At 40.5% G+C, this 26,330-nt stretch overlaps 1 protein-coding gene across 3 annotated transcripts in view; it reads right to left on the bottom strand.

Annotated features, from left to right (window-relative positions):
- sema5a (sema domain, seven thrombospondin repeats (type 1 and type 1-like), transmembrane domain (TM) and short cytoplasmic domain, (semaphorin) 5A) overlaps nucleotides 1-26,330 on the bottom strand; it is a 138,267-nt gene that overhangs the window by 41,527 nt on the left and 70,410 nt on the right. For all 3 annotated transcript variants that reach the window (XR_009389902.1, XR_009389901.1, XM_059326841.1), the window contains exons 7-14: nucleotides 25,612-25,825; nucleotides 24,074-24,359; nucleotides 21,629-21,764; nucleotides 15,560-15,764; nucleotides 11,523-11,730; nucleotides 9,690-9,807; nucleotides 4,964-5,145; nucleotides 3,755-3,898 (exon numbers count right to left, since the gene is read on the bottom strand). Coding sequence is in view for 1 of the 3 variants with exons in the window: in XM_059326841.1 (XP_059182824.1) it covers nucleotides 3,755-3,898; nucleotides 4,964-5,145; nucleotides 9,690-9,807; nucleotides 11,523-11,730; nucleotides 15,560-15,764; nucleotides 21,629-21,764; nucleotides 24,074-24,359; nucleotides 25,612-25,825 (1,493 nt within the window). In the remaining 2 variants the exon portion in view is untranslated. The remainder of the gene's footprint in view (nucleotides 1-3,754; nucleotides 3,899-4,963; nucleotides 5,146-9,689; nucleotides 9,808-11,522; nucleotides 11,731-15,559; nucleotides 15,765-21,628; nucleotides 21,765-24,073; nucleotides 24,360-25,611; nucleotides 25,826-26,330) is intronic.

Raw genomic sequence — 26,330 nt, 5'->3', positions numbered from 1 at the left:
CATAATTGTCTGGGGGAGGGACAATGTTGAAATGACACCTACACCCTTGGTTACTTTCTTCAACAAGATTGATCTGGAGCTCTTTTGATCTATTGTTAGTGCATCTTGAAGTCATTGCACTGCAAGATGGTGTCTTAAAACAAGATAAAAACACTAAATCTAAGGGAAATTATCTTGCTGCATGGACAGATAATTTCACTTCACAATATTTCTTGAATTAAGATTATTGAATCTAGAAATAAGCATGTTGAACACTTGAAAAAAGAAATGAACTCTTAAAACAAGATACATTTTCTAACACTTCTCTACGTGTCTAATTTTTATTTTATCTTGGTAAGAACCAAATAATCAGCAGTGTGTGTACTGTAGTTACAAGATTTAAACGACAGGAGAAATTAGAGTTAGTTTACAAGCTTACAAGCTAAACAAGAACTTAATTGACACTGAGTACATATAACTGGATCATGTATGACATGTCCCTTCGAGTGGTCTGTGGAAAAATGGAATAGCTACTTTATCTGACAGAGCACTAAAATTATATGTGAAGGGCACTGGAGACTGCACCACACTTTTGAATCATTGCCACTGAATTGAAATAGCTACAAAGAGTTCATGCCACAAGACAGGGATGTCTGAAAAGGCATGTAAACTTCACTTAAAAAAGACTTGAACAAACCCAACATGTCTCTTTGATGTGGCCGTGCAGCAGAGAGAACATGGCGCACTGTGAGCCAGAACATCTGATTGAATCATGCCACCAGAGACGGGTCCGGGGTGTATTTCTGTTCATGGCGTAATGGTGTTGCATAAAAGTACATCTAAGAAAATTCCATTTCAAATCTTAATGAACGTGCATATGCATTTTGCATAATTCATTGATACAGCCTATTAAAAAAGCCACAGAGATGCATGCATCATCTCTAATTACATCGTTTTACAAGACAGGATTACTGCGATGTCTAAAATACTTAATTACTCAGTCCTCATTATACAATAACGACAGACGATCGCCAGCCTTATTAGAGCCATATAAATTATTTTATAACTTTAACGCATACTATAAAATTGTTTTTATTGCTATTTTGTTGTGTTTTGGCACATGAGGGCCTTTTGAGGAAAACTGTGTCTTCTTGTGCTAAAATAGCTTTAACTTTATACCCTTCCTCCAGAGGCTCAGGCTGGGTTTTTCCATTGTACTACTCCCAAATTCTCTGCTATTGTTCATGGCAAATCAAAAGCAACATGCTGTACACCCTGGTTGTAAAAATCCTTAGAGCAGTGTGCTCTTTTTCCACTTTTTACTAATCTGCACGCTTGTAGTGGGATGATACAGTGGGGAAAGAGGAGTGTGGTGAAGTCAGGGAAAGGGTGGATTACAATCTTGCACAAGAAAGAGAAGAAAGACTTGCACACACACACACACACACACACACACACATACAAACACACACAGACATTCATGGGCTTGTATGCAGACATGAAATTACCCTGCTGCACCACAGCGCAATGAAAAACTGCTGAACGTGGAGCAGATTTAGGCTTCAAAATCATAATCATATGCACTTTAATCATTTCAGACAAGTCATAGCTTCAGTCCATCACACCCTTTTCTCTTCACTCTAAAAAACACAAGGGGCTGATCAGACTAAAACGCTCCTAATTACTCGCTATAGGCTGAGTAAGCAGTGTGGACGATGTCAGTGCACTGAGGGAAATACCAACAGAAGGTTCATAAATGTAGGCATTAACCAGCCAGATTTAAGCCCATAGCGCTGTCTCGCACGGCCAGTTTCAGAACATTTGCTTTATCTTTAAAAGCTCTGCCTGCTGCAAACAATCAGGGCTAAACTAATGGGAAGTCTGTTGGCTAAAAAAAAAGAGAGAGGTGAGAGAGGAGGTTTAGTTTTGACCTTTTTTTGGAAAATGTACATACATATGAGCTCACAGTATATTCATGCATGTTCGAAGACAAGTCTTGTGCAGTAATCTGTACTCGAGGCAACATGGGAGGAACAAAGTGAGGCTTATTGCAGACGCCTAACACCTCTGAAAAGAAAAGGAGGTCTGCGCCCCATAAAATAAAAGTCTTTCACGGCATTAAAAGAATCGTTCAGTGCGCAAAAGCTGATAAAGTGCCAGTCCTTTTCATGCCATGCGGATTAAAGCTTGTACAGAAGACTTATTTCACACATGGGCAACTATAAACAACAGATGTGGTGGACGTTTTTTGGACACATCACACGGCTTGGGTATCCAATGAGAATTTTTCCTTATTTTTTTTGTTGCAAGCGTTGGTGATATACAGGCCTGACACACCTGGATATTGAGAACACACACACAAACATTTTCTAGCACCCCTATGCTATCCTTTTCTCCCTGAGGCAGACTCAAACTGACACAGCATAATTCATTTGTTAACACATTTTCTCTCTCTGTCACTCTGCCTTACTGTCCATCTCTCTCTTACACACACACTAAAACACACAAAGGCTCCTCTCCTCTCACTCCTCCCTTACAGAGATCCTTTTCCAGCCCTCACAGCTGGCCCCTAACTGGCCTAAGGTGTTTTAAATAGCTGAACAGAGCAAGTACTGAGAGCAGTAAGGGGAGATGAAACAAAGGAGATTAAAGAAAGAGAGGGGGCGGCAAAACCTGCTTCTGGCCTCCCGTGGTCTTTAGTGCCAGCCAGCGGTTTTTTGGTGTGGTTTGTGAGTAACTGGGCTGAGCCAGTTACCCCATATATTTTCCTCAGAGCTCCTGGCGGAGCAGTCTCTGAGAAAAGGACTGCTCCACCAGGAGCATCAGTGAGTAAGAAAGAGGAAAGTGGGAGGTTAAAGGGACGGAGAGAGGAAATGAAAAAGTGCAGAGAAAGGAGCAAAAAACGGATGTAATATAAGGTTCATCCTTGAAGGCCGTATCCAATTACCCGTCCGTCGCAATGCTGTTTCTGTTGCCGTGGTAACGATTGGTGACAATTTCTTTCTCCTTTTCCCTTCCCTGTACACTCTGAACTGTATTTATTTGCACTTTTTCTGCCTGCACCTTTTGGATGAGGGCAGGAGTTGGTTGCATGATGCCTCGCCTCGGTGACAGAGAAGAATGCCTCCGTTCATTAACAAACACCCGTCTCTAATAAGAAGGAATTGAAGTTATGTAATGCAGTCACTACCGCCTGATTTTCAAACACCATGGAAGCCGTCACAGCATTCCTCAGTCGCGTTTTCATTTGGTAAATACTGAACTAAAGTTTGAGAGAATAAATTGGGAGATGAGGAGAAACTTTGCCTTTAAGAGCACTCATCTTTTGACCTGCTCTACCTGTGTTGCTTTGTGTGTCTCTTTGTGCTTCTTCACATCCTTTCTCCTTGAAAAACTGATTTTTTTTTCAGGCCTTGAAGGTTGCTTAGAAACCACACAAACACATCTTTAAAAAGGCGATTATTCAACGGCAAAGCCTCCAAAGCTTCAAAAACGTAGACTCGGCCTGTGTGTGAAAGCCAGATAATTACCCAAGCGCAGGCCTATCCCACTCATTCCTTAATTGGCTGTCACTAAGTTGGACATAAGTTGGGGGGGGGGAGAAAAAGTCGTAGTCAAAGTCATGCTTCCTAACTGCAGGTTGCAAATTACAGAGCAAAATAGCTTTTTTCTGTTTTGAACATGCAGAGAAATACAAACACACAGCCTGTACTTGCTTTAATCAGTGCATGAATGCATAAACATGTAAGTGTGTGTGTGGGCGTGTGTGTTATACCTCTCCTCGCGGTTCTGGCCCACACACACTCGTCCACCGTGGCGAGGGGTCGGGTTGCTGCAGGATCGCTGCCGGACCTGGAAGCCGATGCCGCAGCTGGTGCTGCAGGGAGACCAGGAGGTCCAGGGAGTCCACGCTCCGTTTCTACAAAGACACAGAGCAATATCAGTCTAAGACACTTTACAGAGTGATGGAGAGGTGAAGCTGAGCTGGAAGACAAAAACAAGACTGTAGTAGGAAGATATAAACTAGGAAGTCACATGGATCTACGAATCAGAATCCTGAGTCTTTGTTAACTCGTAAAAGACAATTAATAGTTAAGAAATGAATAAAGAAAATATCCAAATATATATATAAGTCTGTATATGTTTTAAGTTTGTATTTTTTTACTTTGTATATATTCTTAAGTCTGTATTTTTCAATTTTTATATATATATCTATATATATATATATATATATATATATAATTAGGCATATCTAATATATATACTTCTATTTATTTATATTCCTGGTTGGAGTTACTGGAGCAAAACCAAATTACCCTCCATGGGGATCAATAAAGTATTTCTGATTCTGATTCTAATATACAAAGCATTTATGTGTTACAGCTTGAATATATTTAAAACAATTTTTTATTTAATTTGGATGAAAACTGATAGACCAAGGCACACGAGCATAAATAAATTACACTTAATAAATCAATAAGAGCAACAGCAACAGTAGCACAGAAAATTGGTGGAAATAAAAAAAAAATTGATGAACACAGAAAAATGTGGCGAGCCAGATTCAATAATTTTAAGTATTTAATGTGGGTTGGAGAGCTGGAGAGATCATATGGACATTAATTAGGCAACAGATCAAGTTTTTGTTAAAAAATAAAAATAAAAAATGAAGATAATTCTTTGTTGCTCCCCCTCACCATCAACTCACATGTTCTGCCTTTCATGCACAGCAGTTAATTTGAACTCTGAGAGTGTGAAAAATTGTCATAAGTCAGCTGACACCCAATCAACACTTTGTTCGCCCCAAATAACTGACAATGAGCATTTCACAGTGTTTAGATTTGTGATGCTTAGGTGTGAGGATGCAAGAAATTAATTGAGACATTTTTTACACCCTTACCCTCTAAAGATAGGCACATACATAGAGCGTTAAAGAAAAGAACAAGGACGACTTACATGTGTGTTGGTGTATGAACAAACAGCGTACCTGGAGCAGTTGGCGACCTCCACACTGATGCCGTAGCAATGCTGGCCGCCACACTGAGGGGCGGGGTTATCACAGGCTCGTGTCCGACACAAACAGGACCCGGCGCTGCCTCCGTCGTTATGACTGCACATGGACCAGCCTGACCAGGCGCCAAAGCCTCCATCAACAGTCACATTTCGGATCTGTTACGAAAAGAGACAAAAATAAAACATTTGAGAGTAATGGCTTTTCTCAGAAACTGGTCATTGCATTAGACTGATGCTCTCAGGAATGTGCTGCTCTGGGAAACACAGCCCACGGCTCGGGTGGATGCAAACAGAAATCAATTTCCCTCAAATAGATGCAAAAGTAACTGCATAGCATCATATACAGCACATCTAAAATTGTGGACACAAATGTGCTGCAAACAGGAGGAAGATATATGAAAATTGTCTCAGGATATGATGAGATTCCGAAACAGCAAAGGAGAGATTCAGGAAAGGCAAATGAAAGCCGTGAATGGACACATTCAAAGAGGAAATAAAAGTGGCAGCATAAATAGATATCTGAGGCAAAACAGAATGAAACAGGAAGGCTCAGATATTACAGGAGCTGTGAATTACGAGTGTTGTCCTGGGCGCGGCGACTAAATACAAAAACTCGCCGATGTGAGATTCAGAGCTGCAGATGATATGAGCCATGTCGTTCCTACATTTCAGGGTGATTTAAAAATGCAAATAACACTTTCATACACGGTGGAAAAAAAAGAGAGTGTGATCATCAGCTGCTTTGGCAGGAGCAGAAAAACATCTGCCCTACGCTCTTTTTGGTAATTGAACTCTGCTGTGTGTCTAAATGGGGCACGCTTGGCTAAGACAGACAACATTTGCATCATTGGGCTGCCTAGAAAGCAAACAACTAGAAAGAGACTGACAACATCGCATCTCGTTCACCAGTCATTTAGCTGATGATCGTACGCGTATATGACACTATTTTATGCTGTGTAATAAATATAAAAAATAAATATAAACATATAAAGGGTTCTTTTTAAAGTGCATGATTAATTTCTTTCATTAGAATGGGAAATAGAAATGAAAGGGTACCAGAAACAGGATGATGGATCAATTCTGGAGGATGATGAAAAGCACTCATGTTTTATGCGGCTTAGAAGAGTAAAAGTAATTTATTTTTCACAGGCTGAAATTACAACAGATGTCTCTTATTTTATTCTATTAAAATTACTTTTAGCCAAAGTGGGTTTCACACAAAAACATTTATTAGGTAGAAAATTTCCATTTTGCTTGAGTGGCAACATACAGAACAGCGGCTAAGACTTGCACCTTCCATAAAACTACAGAGAAACTAAGTTTCCATATAGGCGTGAGACGGTGGTGCCAGATGGCGTTTGTGTATAAGTTGGTAAAACATATCTCCTGTCTCTGCCTACACAATGCAACTCAGTGTGCAAAACCTTGACTGGCCTCCAGCTTCCACACTTCCACGAGAACGCAACAGAGCAGATATTCAGCAGCCAGTTTAGACCCTTTTTTTTCCAAAACTGTTAATGGATACAAAGGGTGAAACAATAACTGTGATTAAACACAACTTCTTGTTTTTCAGTTTTCCCGTCTTGGCATCGAATTGTCTCAAGCTGACAATTTTCTGCTCTGGTCTGGCTTCACAAGTCTTATTGTAAAGCCATTTCTCTCCGTCAGAATACAAAATGATTACTGCCAAAGTTAATTCATGCTCACTCTAAATGGATTGGACCTGGTTAGACCAAGGCTAAGTGAGTAAATACATATTCCATTACTGGTGTGGGCAGTGGTATGTGGCCAAATGAAAAAACATCAAAACTAAAGGACTTTTGGCTGAGCTGCTGCTGGAAATATGAATATTATGTCTAATCAAATCCTACTTTTAAAGGTCACTTTTGTAAGATTTCCATGTTTTTTAGATTGTAAAGCAGGTCTAGGTGCCATTAAAATGCTGTGAAAGTATCAAAACGCCGGTATTCACAGACTGTGCCTTGAAAGGAGCCATCAGGGCTTCTGTTATTATATTATATATAGGTGGAAAGCGCTACTACAGTGCAGTTACAGTTGTTTTCTGACATATTTGTGAAGGCCAACCCAAAAGGTATCCTTGACAAAAAGTGGATTTCGGATTATTGAAAATAAGCTTTGTGATAATAAAAAAAAAAAAAAAAACATAATCCTCAAATTAGTTTTTGAAGGGTAAATGCAATTGTCAGAAGCAAAAATCTAACATTTGGCTATAAACCAATATCACCACCACGAAGCTGACGGTGACGTTTAATATCCCAGACAGTCTCTGTAGTGGCATTTAGCCATGTGTTAGCAACAGCCTTTTTAAAGACACATAAAAGCTTCAGAATTCACAGGTGGGGTATTGACTGACATATTTTATGTTGTAGATTGAAACCTGAAAATCTTAAGCTTGTGCTAACCTCAGATCTTATTTCAGGCATCTAACCAAAAAGCCCGAATTAACTTTGAGACGAGAGAATTAAAAGTGCAATAATGCTAACTTATTTCCAAGCGTTATGACTCATTCCTGCAGCACCAATCAGAGCAGACTGAGCTTCTTCAGACAAGCATTATAACAGAACATTTCAGACAGATAGTAAGAAAAAAATGTCTATTCTGCTTTTTTTAAACAATAAAGCATGCTCGAGTAGAAACCCAAAATACAAGCACGAACATGAAAATTACTAGCCTGGGTATACCCAGACTGCCTTGCGCGCTCGAATTTGATTTCGAACCTCCAGGCAGTCTGGCAACTAGGCAATTTGTCTAGCCCTGTTTTAGGGATCCAATCACAGAGCGGGGAGGGACGGTGAGACGATGACGCGTACTACTCGGCACTTGGAAGCTTTCCGGATCCAACATGGCTGCTGCAGACGCGAAACTCTCTTTAGCTGTAGATGGTGTTTTAAATAGTTTAGAGCGAAAGTTGAAAGGCGAAAGGTCTCTCGGCAGCTCCGCTGTCCCCCGGCTGGTAGCCAGATCACCGGTAGCGGGACTATTAGCGCCGCACGGGCGGTTTCTGCGGCTCCTTGCGCCGAGCCGGTGAGACCGCCGGTCACCGCCGGTGATCTCGCTCCGAATCGGGGGACAGCGGAGCCCCCAGAGACCCGCAGCAGCTTGTTTGTTGCCCATAAAATCAGTGGATGTGTGTGGCTGAATGACATGAGGGGGAATAAAGCGTGAAAATAAATAATCTTGCAGAAAGCGAGAACTGGAGAAGCAAAGCAGCAGCAACACTCTCTCACAGACACACACACAACAAACATCCATCTCTGTTGCTCTACTACGTCATCTGGTATAACTGATCTGATTGGCTAAGAGCTACCTACAGACGCTTTGATAGACATTCTAAGCGTCCAATAAACGGCTCCGGAGGATCGTAAACCACACCTCCTCTACGGAGAAATGCATTGAAGGTGTCCAGACCTAATCTCCAATGAGATTTGGTCTGGTGTTAGCCAGGCTAGAAAATTACCATAATATGTCCCAATTAAAGTACTAATTTAAAGCGTTAGCTTTAAGCATAAAAACGGCAAAATAGAAACAGCAGCACCTACATAGCTCACTATTTAACACATTGCCTAATCTATTGTTAACCGAAGTGTAAAAATGACACGTTTTATGGGAAGTTTTATGTGAGCTGTTGGAAGGAAGCTGTTAATTAGTGAGCTTTATAGATGCTGCTACGTGGATTTCTCTATCTTTGAAAACAGTTCAGAGCTAAGCTAAACATCTCCTGGTTCCAGCTTCATATTTACTGTACAGATATGAGATGCTATCATCCTCATCAAACAGAGCAAAGAAGCATATTTCCCAAAATGTTCAAGCAGCACAGCTACAATTACTCGTTTCAGGTTGAGATAACTTAAATCAAGTGTAAGACTTTGTTCAGTGTAGAGAAAAAACAAGTTTTAGCCTCCAGCGTCAGAAATAAATGTTGAATTGCAGCCAGCCGTGACTCGGCAAAATTATAATGTATATGTCTGATCGTGCACATGCATGCATGATTGCATGCGCTCATGTATATATCTGAATGCATATGAGATTGTGGTGTTAGCCAAGTTCCTGCCATTGCTCTGCTGACAGATGCCACTGGGTGCTCAGTGGCTTGACTGCCAAATATTCCTCTGAACATGAAGCCACATAAAAGGGCACGGAGGCACACAGCACTCTCCACTGTGACTGGCTTGAAAATGATGTCTGTGAAATGCTGAAAAAAAAAGCAGAGAGTAAGAATTGATAGGCTTACCGCCCTCCTAATACTGCTCCTGAATTTGGTGCACGTTAAAATAAATGGAAGAGCTGTTTTGCTAATGAACAAGCAGTCAGAGGTGAATGATTGAGGCAGCACTCTAGATCATTCCCGGGGTGCACGCCGCTTCCTTAAAGTCAAGTTGTTCAATCCCAAGATGCTTTTCTTTGGCGAAGTTTCTCAGGCTGGTTTTAGGGGATGTTGCTTGTAAGTTGTGAAAGTATGGAAAGAATACAGAGCAGGCTGTATAGCCTTCAAAGGAGAGGAGCAAAGATGAATGTGGGTATATTAAATTCATGTGGAGGGAAGAGCAACTATGGAGCCTGAGTAAGGATAATTGTGTCTTCTACCAACTTTAAAGTTTCAAAGTAAAGACAGCAACAGTAACAAGAAAGTGAACTACAACGAGGCATGTACAGATCAGGCAGCAGCTCGTGATACTCACAGGACATTTTGAGATGCTCTGCTCCCATTGACTCATCCTGACACTTTCCTCCAGTGTGGTGCATTTCTTCAACAACAGGTCCCAACCACAGTATGGGTCCCTGGCTCCCACACAGGCCCTGGAAGGACAATACAGTTTAATGGGCTTCTATTAACCAGTCAAATGTGAAAACAGATAGCTGCGCATTGTTGCAGGACATGAGGTTGAGACAAAGAAGGGAGATTATGGAGAAAGCTGGAAGATAAGGTGGTAAAATGATGGATGTAAAAATAGGAAATGGGAGAGATAAGATGGCAGAAGGGGAAACAGGAAGAGAGGAGAGTGCAAAGCAAATTAACATAAAAGAGAAGGAGGAGAAAAGCTTCTCAAGTGACAGAGAAGAGGAGAGAGATAAGACGGGACGGAGGAAATGTTAATAAGAGTATTGCGATGCTCTACAATGCTTACATTGCATCAGCTTCCAAAAATTACATCTTAACACAATGTGCTGACTGATTTCTCAGGTAATCTTCAGCCAAGCACCAGGATTATAGTTTGTATCTGCACTCACACACACATACATTTCACTCAAATAGCTTATCAGCTCAACAAATATTCACTGTGAGGATACTGTGACAAAGATAGCTGGATCTGTCTTTGCCGTATCTGCTTCAGGTGGTTTATTGAATGCAATAAAAACTATGATGTTACTCTTTTCATGCAAATACAAGTCTGCGGTGACAGCACAATGACATATCTCCGAGCCACAAGCATCAGCGGAGCCTGACATGCCCCTAGTGAAATGTAACCAAAGTTGTCTGTGCGTTTCATGACAATGAACCGAGACGCAAACATGAGCGCAAGGGCACAAGATCATATGCATCCATCCATGTGAAAATGCAGAGAGGCAAACACTCCGGCACACACTAACGCACACACAAGGTGGCTGACGTAGTGTCTGGCTAGCTAACAAAAAGCGGAGGGTTATGTACTGTATCTGTAGGGACAAGGATATCACGGGTGACGACAGCAGCACAAAATGAAAGGGAGAGAGAACAAGATAATGCCTGTCTTTCAGAAGGCCTTAAGGGCCGTACAGATTGTACACCACCCATCAGTGAGGCACACAGCCAAACACAGAGGCAGCCTTCTAATATTTCAAACAGGTAAACCTCAAAGAAATGTCAGTGATGAACTGAGTAACTCTCTCTGTACTGTAGCTGCCAGTCAGTGTGCATTTTTTAAACATTTTATCTGTTTTGTTTTGAGCATAAAAGAGGTGATGAAGTGCCGTAATGGCTGCAGCATATATCACACAGCCACAGCTGTAACATAAAGCCTTAACTCTTCGGTGTATTCCAATAACAGCTCATTGTGTGAGAGATAAGGAATGCAGGTGTGATTCCTTTTTTCTGCCCGTGATGATGGATGGGATCCCAATCTTGTGGTGAGTCTTCACACCCCGGCCTCTGCCTCGGGTTTTTCTTTGCCAATATTTATGCCTTGACGGAGCGTCTTCCAGACAGACAGAAACCCGATATCTCTGCACACACACACACGGCTGCAACCGAACTATGCGCGCGAGGCAGAAAAACGCACTGTTCGATGACAGCGAAAGGAAGACTGTGAGACAGACTGACAGAGGGCAGCTGTGGGCACCTCCAGTGGCTCAGACAAAAGCTGATTTACAGGGTTTTAAATCTCAGCAAAGGCGCCTGACCAACACACAGGCCTGGCCCTCTCAGATAAAGAGCATCTTATGAAAAAGGGAAGGTTTTAAAACTTTATTGTGCACATATTTGCTTTTGACAGTTTCCATTGGGCTTAATGGTGCTGGTTTGTTCATCTACTCACTCTCTGCTCTTGTGGTAGCTGCATCTCTTCAGAGGGATCTTGATGACCTGGTCTCTTACACCCACATAAAGCTCGCTGCGGCTGTGCAGAATCAGCAGGCTTCGGATGGGCTGTCTCTTTCTGGGCGGGAACAGCTCGATCTCCTCCAATAGGCAGCTCCCCGTGGACTGATTGAGAGGGGAGAGCACTTTCCTGATAGTACCATAATCTGGAAAAGAAAGAGAGGATTTGGTCACAAAAGAGGAAGGCGGGTGTTTATTTTATCTGCACAAGAAAAGGTAAAGTAGTGGAGGCGGGGCAAGAACAACAGAGAGTTTGATGAAGGAAAAACAACATAAAATATATCTTGGATGAGCAAAATTTCACACAAGCTGATGTGAACTTTTTGTGAACCACACAACAATCACTTCCTAAGAGAGAGGCTCTGAAATAAGACTGTCAAAAAGACTGGTGGTGGCTGCCGTGCCAAGCTTGGTTATGCCATTAACATGCAGTGCTGTAGATGCAAGAGAAAACAACTACTTTGTAGTTCTGAGAGAGAAGACTGTGGAAACGCGTGTCTATGTGAATACGTCCTGACCTTTGTTTTTATGTAAGGTAGGCCCTGTGAGATGAAGTTGGGGGCATTTTTCTTTTGGGAGCGCTAAAACAAACATAATCTATTATACATGCAATCCCTTGGGTGAAGAAAAAATAATTAGGTGCACAGTGATGCCAAGGGAAGAAAGGTGAATTGCTAATACATAGTTTCAAAGTAAGGAATGTAAAAGTTAAGCATTGCCCCGAGCAGTGTTGGGCAGTCACATGTTACTTAGTAATGTGTTACAGTAATGTGATTACTATCACAAGAAACCTTCACTTCTTTGACACTTCTGGGGGTCGACCTGTTTTGCAAATCCAATGGAGAGTTGTTATCAGTGTGGTCTCTGTGCATTCGGTGAATAGATTGGAATAGAGCCAGAAGTGACCATATTTGGACCAAGGGCGGAGTTATCAATCAGTCTTAGATAACACTGCATATCGCTTGATTGTGCTAGCTTAGTTAGCAAGGTGCAAAAATGAACAGCTGCCTCCTAAGAGAATCTTTTATTACAACTGAACCCTAAAAAAATATATGTTTTAAGTTAACAAAATAATACAATTAACTTTCATGAACCAAAAGAATACAGTCATACAGCCATTCTGGCTTTGACTCTAAATGGGACCATAATCTACAAATTAATCACTGAGTTAATAAGTCAAGTGAGAAGTAGGGTAATTTTCTCATACACTTCTATACAATCTGACTTTCTTTTGCAACCAGTGGAGTCGCCCTCTGGTGGTGTGTTTTTTGCTTTGGCTTCACTTGCTTGGTTGTTTCTTGGTAGAAACGAAACTTCCGGCGACTCTGAAGTTTTCTTATTTTTGTGAGCTAGCTTGCGAATGTCAGTCACTACATTATATATATTTAATGTCAGCTACATCCAGAAATCACCTTGTTTTGTTTACAGTTGGTAGATGTGTGGGCTCACTGTAGCTTTACACTGTACATACTGATATTCAGTACCTCCTAAATGTAGTCCTGATACTATTACATGCCATAAAGTTGTTTGCATCACATTACTTTTGTACTTGCATATAAATACAGTATTACATTACATCATAGTAAAATACAATATTCATTCACTATCTTTTATAGTTTTCTGTATTTGTGCTATTGCATTAGAATAAAGCCTTTTCTTATCTTATAATGTCTCCTTTCCAATACATGTGTTGAAATAATTATGTTTGCTGGTTAGTAATTAGCAATGTAATTACTTTTTCAATGAGTTATGTGTAAGGGGCAAGTGTTTTTTTTCTTTTTATCTAAAGGCACGTACTTTCCCCGACTCTTAGCTCCACATCTTGGAAGAAAATTGTTACTTCATTGAACCTGGAACTTTCAGGAAACTCTTTTGCATTTAACTGAATTCTGTTCACGTTAACAGCGGGAGAAAAATGCTGCTGCAGGGCTGAAATTACTAATGAGGTCTGAATAACAAGGGAAGGGAAATTTGCTGCAAGCCACATGTATGAATAAAAGAACTCTACACCTTGACATCTTTGGACCCCCAGTTTGAGCTATCAGGTTTTCCACAACGGCCCCAATCAGCGAGGCGCGTTAAAGCGTTAATAATAGCATGTGATTAGGTACAGTATGTGCGCTACCCAATGGCACTTGGCAGGGTTTCAGATGTTTTCATTAGCGTCTGGTTAGTGTCTGGGGAACTTGCAGTGTGGGCAGCTCTGGTCCGACGCTACATTGATCACAGCACCATGCAAACAATGAGAGGGGAGTTTTTGAGGGAGATGCCAAGCATAGAGCTGGTGAACTGGAACACGTAGTGTGTGTGTGAGAGATTGTGTGCTTGCATGTGTGATATCCTAAAATAACACTGGCTAACAACAGGAAGATCATGTTGACATTTCCCACTGGCTCTATGGTACATTAGCACAGAGAACTGGGTCACTACGTTCAACTTCTGTTCAGTACATCCGTTCATAATCCATATTGTGTTATATCATAATACAGAACAGACACCGAACGCCGGTGTGAATCTGGTGTCTAGCTGATACTGTTTTCAGCACTTTGCCAAGTGTAACATCACATATTGTCACACCGGTGTGATCAAACAGTCTACTGATAAGCAGGTGGTGCCATGCGGTTCACACACACAGAACATGTGAGGGTTAAATCAGAGCTGAGTGTGTGTTATTAATCACCCGTCGGTTTTCTTTTGACACATGGCCGTCAGCTGTTTCGAGCCGTCTATGATTTCTTAGTGAGCGATTGCATGGGAGTGACATGTGGCATGATGTGTGTGTGTTCTGTCAGTGCATATGGAGCACACATGGAGGGAAAGAGTGATCAAACTTGGGTCAGAAGATTGAGCTTTGATGCCTCCTCAGACGTACAGATCTATTAATTTTATTCTTCTTCTCACAGGCCTTTGTTATTTTCAGAGACGGCACTTCAAAAGACTTAAAGCCCCACAAAACTTCTTTTAGATTAAAAGTATTTATCTAAAACAATCAATATTCATGACAATGTAAGTAACAATTAAAGCTTGAATTTGGAATGCTTTGAAAGGTATTATTAAAGAATTCGACACCCCTTAAATGCTAATCTATGCTAATGCTTCAAGACTGTGTAGGTGTGATTTGATGACTGACTGAGTTGGAAACAAAGGCAAACAACCTCCGATATTGTTGAATACATAGACTTTATAAAATAAGTGTAGCCACAATGATGTCTCTGGTCATGTTTGTATTTGAATAGTGACCAATCAGTTTTGATAAGGCTTTGGTTTATCGCAGGTAAACAGCCTATCTGGAGAGCAAAAATAAGAGAAGGCATCAGTCGAAATATGATCTTGGAAACCTTCAGCTATCATTTGATGATGATGATGATTTTGATTTTGATTTGCTTTGTAGAGATCAGCCAAAATGATGTCTGTAAAACACCCACAAAAAGTATCGATGAGGTTGGAAATTGCACTGCTTACAGTTTTGGTCGCCCCCAGAGGCTAAATGTGCATCAGACTGACATGGTTCCGAGATTGAAGGAAAAAATGCAGAAATCAGAATATACAGTCATGGAAAAAAATATTAGACCACCTTGTTTTCTTCAATTTCTTGTTCACTTTAATGCTTGGTACAACAAAAGGTACATTTGTTTGGACAAATATAATAATAACAACAAAAATAGCTCATAAGAGCTTAATTTAAGACCTGATATCTAGCCATTTTCCGTGGTTTTCTTGATAATGATTTTGATTATTATCAAAAATAACAAATCAAATTATCAAAAATGGTCTGATAATTTTTCCATGACTGTATAAAATAAACAAAATAGGAAACCATGTGGTTACATGGGACCCCATTGCTCATATTCAGAAACTGATGAGAAAATATGTTTTCAGAGACATTAAGAAGTCTCAAAATCACAGCAGGCATATGCATGCACCCAAAATAATATGCAAGTAATTAAGCACAGACACATTGTGCCAAGAACCCACCAGTCGCCAAGTAAATGATGTGAAACAGCATGTCTTTCCCCTGCACCACATCCACTGCCACATGAGTGAAGCGCACGTTGTCCTCCATGAAGTAAGGTACGGGAACCACGGGTTGGACCACCTCATGCATCAGCAAAAACTTCTGAGCGTCCTGCAGATTTCTTTCAGTCAGGTTCACGTAGGAGCCGGAGTCAATGGTGCCGCACTGTGGAGGTGGGGGAGACAGAGAGGAAAAGATTGACTGACTACATTAATAAAAGCTCCGAGCTCTTTGGGATGAAAAGCTGCGTTAATATGCTTAAGATTTCTGTCCCAAAGTACCACCAGAGATGAGAAAAAGAGAGGGATTGAATGATTAAATGAACAAGGCTTTAAAGTCGATTGCTGCCTCGTTGTGATGGTTCGCTATCCTCACAACCTTAAGGCTTTGTAGTCAATACACCGCGGCTGATGGAAGACGACTGAATGAATGTTTGACTGAGCAAGTAGTTAACTCTTTTATTAGATTTTTCCTCATATGCATATATATTGCTGGTGAGTATAGTAATGTCTCTGATTGCTCTTTTTTATCTGAAAAATAAGCCAATATCTTAAAAATGTTTTCATCTTCAAAGCTTCATTATTGCAGAAAAAGAGAGTAAATCCTGCAATATCATTCAAACAAAGAGCTCCTCCAACAAATTACTTACACCCAAAATGTTAGGACCTGCCTTATCCAGCTCATATAAATAAGGAGATTTCATTGTCACGGTTGAATTTGGTTTTATCAGGTATTGTTGACTCTAAGTTCCCGTTCTGTGTCCCAGTAGTTTTTCTGCTCTAGCAGAGTCAGTGCTGCAGCGCTTGGTTATGATGTGAAATATCTAATATGTAAGATATTTCCCCAACTTCATTTATTTTAAAGCAGTTCAATAAAGTGAACTGTCACCAAAAGGGAGTTAAAGAGCACAATAAGCAGAGTTTATATTTTGTGATGCTGGAGGTTTATATCTGTGTGTTATACAATGGAATGCGTTAATTTCTTTAGTTGATATTTCTTTTATCTGGGAAACAAAATAATAAATGATCTTTGGCACTTCAAGCTGAAAGAGGTTCCAGCCAGCGTTATATAGATTACTAAGCACTGCTATCAGAGACAGGTTCTATTGTCATGACCAATTGTAGCACTAATACATGAAAAACTTACTGCAGGGAATATACAACCCTGAAAAAATGGGATGCTGCAAAAGACGTAAATAAAACGAATGCACTAAATTCAGAGTGTATATATATACATATATATATATTTTTTTTTTAAAAACAGTTTTTATGTTGCATTTTATTTACGCTTTCAGAAAATGTCACAGCTTTTTTGGAATCGGGGTTGCACACTATATGTTTTGGAGCATAGTTTTACTGTCTAGAGAAAACCATGTATCTCCAAATGTTTAGGTTTTATTTGATACGGTGATAGTTTGAAGTGTGGTTGTATGAGGTACTCATTTATTTTCAGTAGAAGGTAGTTTGCCTCCAGTTAGGAGAATTAGGCAGGATCATCAACAAGGAAGCTAAGGAATGTACTGCTGTGCAGGGGGAGAGCAGTAAAACTTATTTTTGTCACTTAAAAAATGTATTACTTTTTAATTATATGCTATATTTAGAACCTTTTCACTGCTTTACTTTGAAAATTTCCTGTCACACTACATTTTGCCATGTACTGTTCTACCCCACAGATCAGCTGTTGGGTCAGTTTATGGAAGAATATACAGGAAATACAGGAAAATAAACGCAAGGAATTATGACAGCAAAGACATAATTCCTTTCACTGTGGAGATAAGCAGCTACCTTTTGAACCAGAGTACACAGAAGAAAAACTTTTGCAAAGGGAAACTGAAAGAAAGAGGTTGACTAATGGTTAGGTAAGGTAAAGTGATAATATTCCAAATATACCGTACACTTAGACAGAGCCTTTTTCCTACCAAGCAGAACGAGACTAAGGGAGGCACAAAGCCAATCCAGCTGAGGCAGAGCTGGATGAGTAAAGCTAACCATGCATGTCCTTCTCAGTAAAACAGGTCCCTGGCTGGGGTGAGGATTGTGGATTGAGGCCCCATCCACAAAGAATAGGCCTACTCCAAGACACAGAGCAGAGAAAACAAAAATAAGCCATGCTCGACAATTACACTAACCCAAATGACTGGTACTGTTTTTGTTTTGAACATAGTATTGCAAATGGGCTGCACGGATTTTGCTCTAGGCTAACCGTAAACAGACTTGTACTAAGCTGAGAGTGGACCTTGGATGGCGATTAGTTCCCGCTGACTAGTTATAGTAGCAACAGCACAGACACTTTATACAGATCAATCCCTGGCCTTCCCTGGGCTGACAGATGAGAATCATGGTGGGCTTCCCCAGGATGGGCAACGGATCAGTGCCCTCGCCACATCAGGAGATGGGAAATTAAAGCCCTGAAGGACAGAAAAATGCAACACTGTTTGTATGAGCTTGTGTGCCTTGAATATGCCTCTTGCTTATGGCAAAAATGTGTATGTGTGTGTGTGTGTGTGTGGGGAGGGCTCTATAATAACACATGTCTAAGGTTTCCCATTGTGGTTTGTCCTTGCATTGTGTGCATGTGTGTGTCTCAGTGGCTGCCTGCTTGTATTTCTGCCACAGTGAGACAAAGTTAGGCACTGACCAGGGGAGGGGACGTCTGTGAATGTATAGAGAGACGGATGTGGTGATTTTCTTGGTACAGTCAAGGTGAGGGACAGAACCATCATTTGGCTGAGGGCCCATCCAACACTCAGCTGTCCTGCTCATCATCAGCGCACTGTGCTCTGCCAAGATGATAAGTGGCTCTGAGAAATAAGGTTGTTTTATAGCATGTTTTTGCCAAATAGGCTTTTGTTTTAAATGCGTCCCAGGTTGTTTAAAATTCCAACATCTCGCGATTAGATCTGATTATAATAACAGATCCATTCTGGCTTCAAATAATCATACATAATGTTGAAGGAAAACCCTAGAGACCAAGTACCTTTGAAGGGATTTCCCTGCCATCGTAAGGTTTTGGCGCAGCATCCAATCCGTTTTGGGCACCATATAAGCTGAATTAATTTAAAATCAATGTGGAGAGCATCAAAACTCACTGAATTCTCTTCCAATCTAATAGTTGTAGTTGGTCCCCAGTGAACTTATTTATCAAGTTTTGTCTTTAACCTTATTAAGTCATGTTTATTTATTATCTGCTCTTGCTTTTCCAACTTTTTGTGCACAGATATGGTAATTTTAAAGGTTTAATATTATATGATATTACATGTTTTTTTAATTAAAAAACATAACATATTTTGAAGGAGAAGATCCCTCAACCCCCCTGCCAAATATGTGTTTTTCACAAGGGAAAGAGCTGCTTTGCATAGTCATTTTGGTGCATAATATACATATGAAAAGGTCTAGTTTTATGACTAGCTAAAAGCACTATATTGGCCACAAAAATCAGTATTGGTATCCACCTCCAAAAAATTATATATCAAAAGCCTCAGAAAACTGACACCTCTTGTTTGTTGCACTTGAATTATCAAAGAAAACAAAACCTTCCAACAGCATTTGGCCCAGACTCTAACTCTCTAATATGTTTTTTCGTCATACGGAGCTTAACAATGAATGCATTTGTACAGTAAGCAATTGCAGTGTGACAGAAAACCTATGCAACACAGAGACGGTATTAGCTCCTAACGCCCAACGAACATGACTCATAGCCTGAATAAACCGGGCAGGATCAATCTGTGTGGTTCAAATAAATGGAGGGATTTTCTCTGCAGACAGACGGGGAATTAAGCTCTCAATCAATGACCGGTGTGTGTGTTGAGTGATGAGTTCACAGTGATAATTATCCCGATTTGGCAGCAATCAACAAGCCTCTATTTTAGTGGGCGTATTTGTGTACAGTAAATACTGTATGTTCGCGGCTTTTGGAGGTGCTTGTCTCCCTGAGGTGTATGTTGCATGTGTGTAGGTGTGTGTGCAAAAAAGAGCTGGGGAAAAAAAACGGGCAGGCCATAAATCCTGCGCTCGTAAATCTAATCCTCCAACATTGACAAATGCTTGATGAAGATGTCACTGAAACCTAGATGTGTGCATCGGTCCAGCGGTGAGGAGCAGCTATTGTGCCTGAGCTTAAGTGGAGGGATGCGGATAGAGAGGAAGAACTGATCCTGGTTTATCCGCAGCCTCATAAAAGCCTATGGTATATAGAAGGCTGTATGTGATGTACCTACAGTATGCTGAGCAGGATAAATCTGTGGTCAGCACCGGCCATATAGAGGAAATTGGTTTTCTTGAAGGTTAGTGAATTTCAGACATGTAGATAAATATGAACACATGACGGGAGTGAGACGCCTTCTAAGTTACTGATTCCTGAGTATGCGCTGTTCTTAGTAAACTGTCACAGTTTGCACTTTTTATGCATAAACATTTCATCCACATTTTTCGGCATAAGCATGTCATTATAGATAATATGTGTGTGCCTTCACGATAGCAGCCATCGCGAATGCTCATGCAGCTGTTGGCTTGAAGGAAACATGATTGAGGATCCCTGATGGGAAACATGTGTGGAAGTGAGGCGTGTGTCACCCATTGGCAGCCAGACCTCAGTGGGAATACAATCCCTCATGGAGAGCTTCATGGATTAGCTCCCTCACTATCTGCTAAGCTCGCTACAACTGAGAGCCACTTCGGCTAATAAAGCATTCCCTGTGTGCCATCAGTACAGAGGCACGCCTAAAATCAGAATAAGGATCCCCAGCACCGCTTCGTTTGCCCCTCATTTTAAGACAGAATTGAATATAAACATAAAGTGCCACTTGTGCAAAACAAGGACAGTTTATTAGAAAAGAACTACAGTTCACAGAACGAGGCTATGAAAAATCTTAAAGGAAAGATTGCGCCATTGTAAAAATCACTGGATTTTATAACGAGCGGTCGTAATGTGTCTGTTCATGAATAGAGAGAGGGATGATTGAAAGAGGGAGGAAATTAATGAGAGAGAAGAGCTTGCTGGGACTCTGAGGCAGGCTCATCAGGATGAACACACATACACACCGCATGCATAATAAATTTCCTTAGGCAGGCACCCAGCCACCCATATTGTTTGGCTTGTTTGGCAGTGTGTTGGGTCTAAATCACCTCAAGCATGAGCAAATGATCATCAACGATGAACTATAACTTTCAGTTTTACTTCAGAAATTGCCTCAGTGAGCGTGGTTTTGAGCCATGCTAGTGGCGCTATTGTAGTGATGAGTCTATGTTTAAGTCAACTGCTTCACTTTGCAGTATCGCTGCCTTCAGCTTTCTTTAGAACCAGTCATGCAAAGAACTTCACACTTGACACTGTGCTTCTTTGGGTCCCGAGCAACACACTTACCATAACATAGTTGCATCCCCTTACAATGTTAGAGTAAACATGTCATTTCCTTACAGCTAGCTACAGGGACCGGGTTATTTCCAGGAACAAAAGAGTTCTTTCCAAAAGTAGCATTGTTTGAATGCACCTTAGCAAGCAATGGAGAGTGAGTTGTACCCAGCATGACATTCAGCAGTATAAAAGTTTGTTTCATCTTTGAGACTCCCCTCTAAATAAACTATACAGTTCTCAAGAAAATAGACATGCATACGGAAAGACAGAGACTCCTTTCATTTTTGTTGGAAAAAAAAAGGTGAAATGACAACTTTAGGGTGAATTGACATGAAATTTGATACAGATATTCATGTCCAACTCAGGATGAACTAGAGTCATAGAATTTGATAGCATACTGAAATGCTTAGACTAAGATGGTGATTCTGGCTATTTTGAGTGCATAATTGCATTTACATTGACAATTTGGGCAAAAATCAGTCAACTACAAGTACCTAGATGGTGTACCAAACTTGTGCAAGTCCTTAGTGAATACACTGTGCTACATGGAAGTGTACTAATTAAAATATCCAAAATGAGACACATCATTAGTCTTTTTTCGTTTTGTGTTTCTCTGCTGTTAACAAATGAATAAATAAAAACAAACAGACCAGGGCGCCTCTGTACAGTTTTGTTACCTGAAAGTCTGGGTTGGGGTTGGGGTAGGGCAGCCACGCTGACCGCGAGTTCTCCTGGTACTTGAAAGGCCCATTGAAAACCTGTGATATGGCACTGAGATTGAAGGCACACACCGCAGATGCAGCAATGCTGTTTCTGAATGCCAGGAACAGGAAAAAAAGAGGAGAGAGACCCAACAGAGGGGGATGAGAGGACGGAGGGGATGATGGATGAGAGTGAGAGAAACACAGGAAAGAATTGGATGAAAGGAATTTAGAAAAGGACACCACAGCACAAGTAGAAAACTCTGTTCACATTTTGTTTGTATTTGTACCTCTGCATGTCTGTAGTGTTCTCAGCCAACAATACAAATCAAACACCGGACAGAGAGACGCAGACGCTGGCGTAAGTGATGGTCATTATTGGATTATAAATCCAGCAACAGGACACAATTAAGCTGTTCAGCTTGTCTGATTAACTGTACAGATCTGGGGCCTGAAATACAGCTTTGACTTTTTGAGCTGTCAGTTTCAACAAGTACTGGTCTCCTCCTTCCGAAGAGAAAGTAAAGAATGAGAGTATTAACTCTCAACTTAAACTGAGAGACTTGGGCGATGTGAATTATAATCCAATGCGGCTGTTCATTAAACTCTGGGCCTGGAGGGGGAAATGTTTCCAATACCCTTCAAAAGACTTCTTTTTCAGCAATGTGAAGGCATTGACCATAAAGAATAGATTACTCAGCTTTTAATAATGGTCTGTGCGTGTGTATGTGCATGTGTGTGTGTTGTATGAGAAAGTGTAAAAAAAATTTAAAAAAGGAAGAAGAAAGGGTGTTTGTGAAAATAGAAAATAATAGTTTTCATCCATGGTTGCATCCCATCTCTAACATCCCTGAATGTGCATCATACAGTGCTCACTTTAATAAGTGATGATAAGCTTCTTTCACAGGATTTAAATGTCAGATGGTGCTAGAATGAGTGATCCTGTTTGTAGCTGGTTTGAGTGTTTATGGGAGGAGATTTCAACTGGAAATTCAATTTAATATGCAGTTGGTTATGTAAACATTGCTGTCATATATCAGTCAATTTTATATGCTCAGTGTGCGTGCGACAAAAAGGTCACATGCCACGTCAATGCAGATGCAGTCGAAGAGTGTTTGTTTACACAACTGACAATGTGATGCCAAAAACACTGTGAATTATACATGAAGCTATTCTGTGGGTGCATTAAAAACAACAAAGAATGGAAGGAAAATCTGATCATAAAAGTTGGCATTTTCATTTCATATCCACATGCTGTGAGCTGGATCTCACTTTGGTTCATCCTTCACAATGCAAATTATGCAGACTTTCGAATATACCAGTGGAACGAGGGTGACTGTGTAAAATAAGTTTAAAAGACTTAAACTTTTAAAAGTTTGAATCATACGACTTGATAATGACTTTATCTGATTATTTAAAAAGGCTACAATTTTTTTTCAGGGAAAATGTATGCAAATTACAATAGAAAACAGAACATAATAAAGACAGAGAATACAAAACAATTTGTGAAAATCACTTTGTGTGGAATTCATCAAAAAAAACATTATGTAAATGCACATTTTACAGGGTTCTTGTTTCAAAATGTAATTTGAGAAAAGTGAGCTGGTGGCACTAACATTAGCTTAATTTGTTAGCTAGCCACAGTTGATAAAATCGTCTTGTTTCAGTTGTTTTATTAGCCAGTAAAATAGATGGTTGCTCACCACTTCTCTCTATCTCTGTTGAAATGAATGACTAACATTTTTTTTTATTATTTGATTTTTTATTTATCGTAAACTTAATGTGTTGTACAGTAACTAAGAAGGTCTGGGTTAAGGTTTTCTTTAGTTTTTGCTTTTTTGCTCTGCACTTTAATAAAAGTTAAGCAAGCTTGGAACCTCGGTCAACTTTCCCCTTTCCTGTTACACTTAGAAGAAAAGCACATGTTGAAGATGGTTAAAAGGTGTGGCTGTAAAAAAGAACATTGCATATAGTCACATCTTAAGTCAGCTAATGCTAGTAAAATGCGAGCTAGCTAGCTAGCTAACAAGAGAAGTTAGATGTCAGCCAGATTTGCTTCCTCCTTATTTCTGTGGTTACTTTAAAGAGAATTAGAAAAGGACAGAGAGGTAGCTAACATTTTAACATGATGTTAATTATCTAGGTGTTCCTTTATTTATATTCTCTCTAAGGTGCACTGCCACCATCCAGTTGAGGACCTCAACGGGTAAAGTACCCCAGGACACGCTGTCGGCCTCTTCTCAAAACACCGCGACAACCAGTTAAATGGAACCAGCGTCGTCGTGTTTCTATTTGTCAAGCTTATCCAGCCTAATGAGAGTAACAACGGGGGCAGGACTTTCAATTAGTCCATTGTTGATGGAAATGCTATTAGTACAGTATGAAGGGTTTATGGTATTTGTAGAATTTCAAGTTACTCACACGTTGGTAGTGAAAATACCGTAGAGTAGCTCCAGCTCAGGCAGGTAAAACGTTCCCTGCAGCTCGTTGTAGTTGAATGGGATTTCACCTGGTCTGGAGCAGTTCAGCCTGGCCTTCATGAAGGTGGTCCACGTGTCCTCAAGGAGGAAGCGGCCGCCGATGTCGTTCTTACATACCCGCCCCGCACGGGAAAACACTGTCCGGCCACAGTCATGCTCCACCGCGTTTTCCCGAAAGAAGAAGTAGGTGAAGTTGCCGATATCGTAGGAGGAGACGAAGTTCGGTTCTGTTGAAGGAGAGATGGCAGGAGATGAGGAACATGAGTGGGAGAAAGGAGACAAAAAATAAAGTGAGCTAAGGGAAAGATGAAGTGCAGAGAGAGGAAGAAGAAATACTGAGAGAACAATATTTAAGACTGTGGGAGTAAGAGGGAGTGGGAGAACGAATGGGTATGTGTTATGACTGATTGACTCGCAGTGTGTGTGAGCGTGAGGCCCACACAACAGCAGGTGATCAGGATTAATAACTACAGGCCATGTTATTAATGGCGTTGTGCTGTAATAAGAAAACTCATTTTTCACTCCCTAAACCTAAAGGTTAGGATGAGAAATGACCAAAACAGGTGTAGCGTAATAGCTCTCACCCTAACTGAAACATGCGACCTCCACGACACAGTCACAGCTAAGGCGTTCATCTTTATGTATGACATTATTGGATCTAAACCGCACACTTTATTCCCGATGACAGTGATTTAATTCACCTTTAAATGAAAGTGTCCCCCCCTTCTACTCATTTCAGCCCTCCTCTCCTCTGCACCTTCGGAGGGCAGTGCAGGGGGAGACAGAGGGAAAAAAATCAATTCGCCATAAAATTAGTTATTAAACCTTTTCCCAGAAGGTTGGTGCGAAGCAATGTATGTGGTGGCTTTTAATTTATTTTTTCAATTTAGCTTAAATGTGAATCAGATAAAAGTCACTTGCTGACAAGATACTGATTGACCTGCTCCTCTATAGGCTGGACACCTTAAGCTGTCTGAAGTTCTTCAATCTGCACTGAGGCGGTTTGTGCTTGAAGTGCGTCTGAGCTTTAAGGGAAAAAGACATCGATTACCGGCAATTTCACAATTTTATTCTCCTCAAAGAAACGGTGAGATAAATATAGATTTTCTAGTTGCTAAGTTACTTAAAATGTAATTATCTTTATTAATAAAATACAGCTGAACTAAAAATAGACTAATTTTCTCACACGTCAGTGATTTGAGGAGGAATTTAACCCTTCAACCAAGAAAGAAAGATTCCTATTCCCATGGAGATAAGCATCTGCCATGGTTAAGTATCCTTGAGCGAAACACTGAATCTCCACAAGCTGCACTGCTGATGTTCAATAGCTGTGACGGAGGAAAGCAAAAAGACAATTTTCTCCTTCATTGTGTTTGGTTCTATTTAAAATGCCCATCTTTTTAACGATTTTTACACACATTTGCATAAACAGCAACATCTCTATCAATATATGCATTGCAAACTTTGGAAGTCCTTTACCGTTCAGCCACTTGGAGTTGTACTGAGCAGTGCGCAGCGGTGGCAGGCCGCCCAGGCTGCGGTAGATTGCAGGGTCTCGCCCGGAGAAGTCCATGGCCGTGGCAGCGTAAAGCTCCCCGCTGGAGGTGATGAGGGCAGTGGAGTTGTGGAGAGGGTTGTAAGGACACCGAGCCATCCCGCTGATTTGATCATGGATCTCTGTCAAATTTGTCAGCTGCAACACAGAATTAAATAGATGAGGAAGGGGGCGTGAGTTGAAGGTTTATACTGCAAAGCATTGCCTAAAAACTACAAAATAAAATGATTGCTTTAACAGGGGTATCCCTCGAGTTTGGCAGGAAAAACAATGCATTTTTGCCTTATTTATAAGTAATGGATCATTGTAAAAATAAAAAAAACCTGCAGAAAAATATAGGACGGAATATCAAAGGGCAACATTAAAATGCAAACCGGAGAGTTCTGGTAATGTTTTGTTTGCTCCTGCCAATATGCAAATGCTGCAGACAGACTAAAAAAATATTCCATCTCATCATGTTTTGTTTGGTTTACACACAACAGCATATATGAAAAAAAAAAACCTTCAGGAGCAGCAAACACAATCAGAGAACGCATTTAGAATCATTAGTGGTATAAAACACACAAACAGAGCAGCTGCCTAAAGTCCAATGTTAAGAAGCAATAAACTGACTAAAATAGGCTCTTTAAAAAAAACAAAAAAA

Source organism: Centropristis striata, chromosome 23, assembly GCF_030273125.1.
Source record: "Centropristis striata isolate RG_2023a ecotype Rhode Island chromosome 23, C.striata_1.0, whole genome shotgun sequence".
Classification (NCBI taxonomy): Eukaryota; Metazoa; Chordata; class Actinopteri; order Perciformes; family Serranidae; genus Centropristis; species Centropristis striata.
This window is presented reverse-complemented; position numbering and strand designations above follow the sequence as displayed.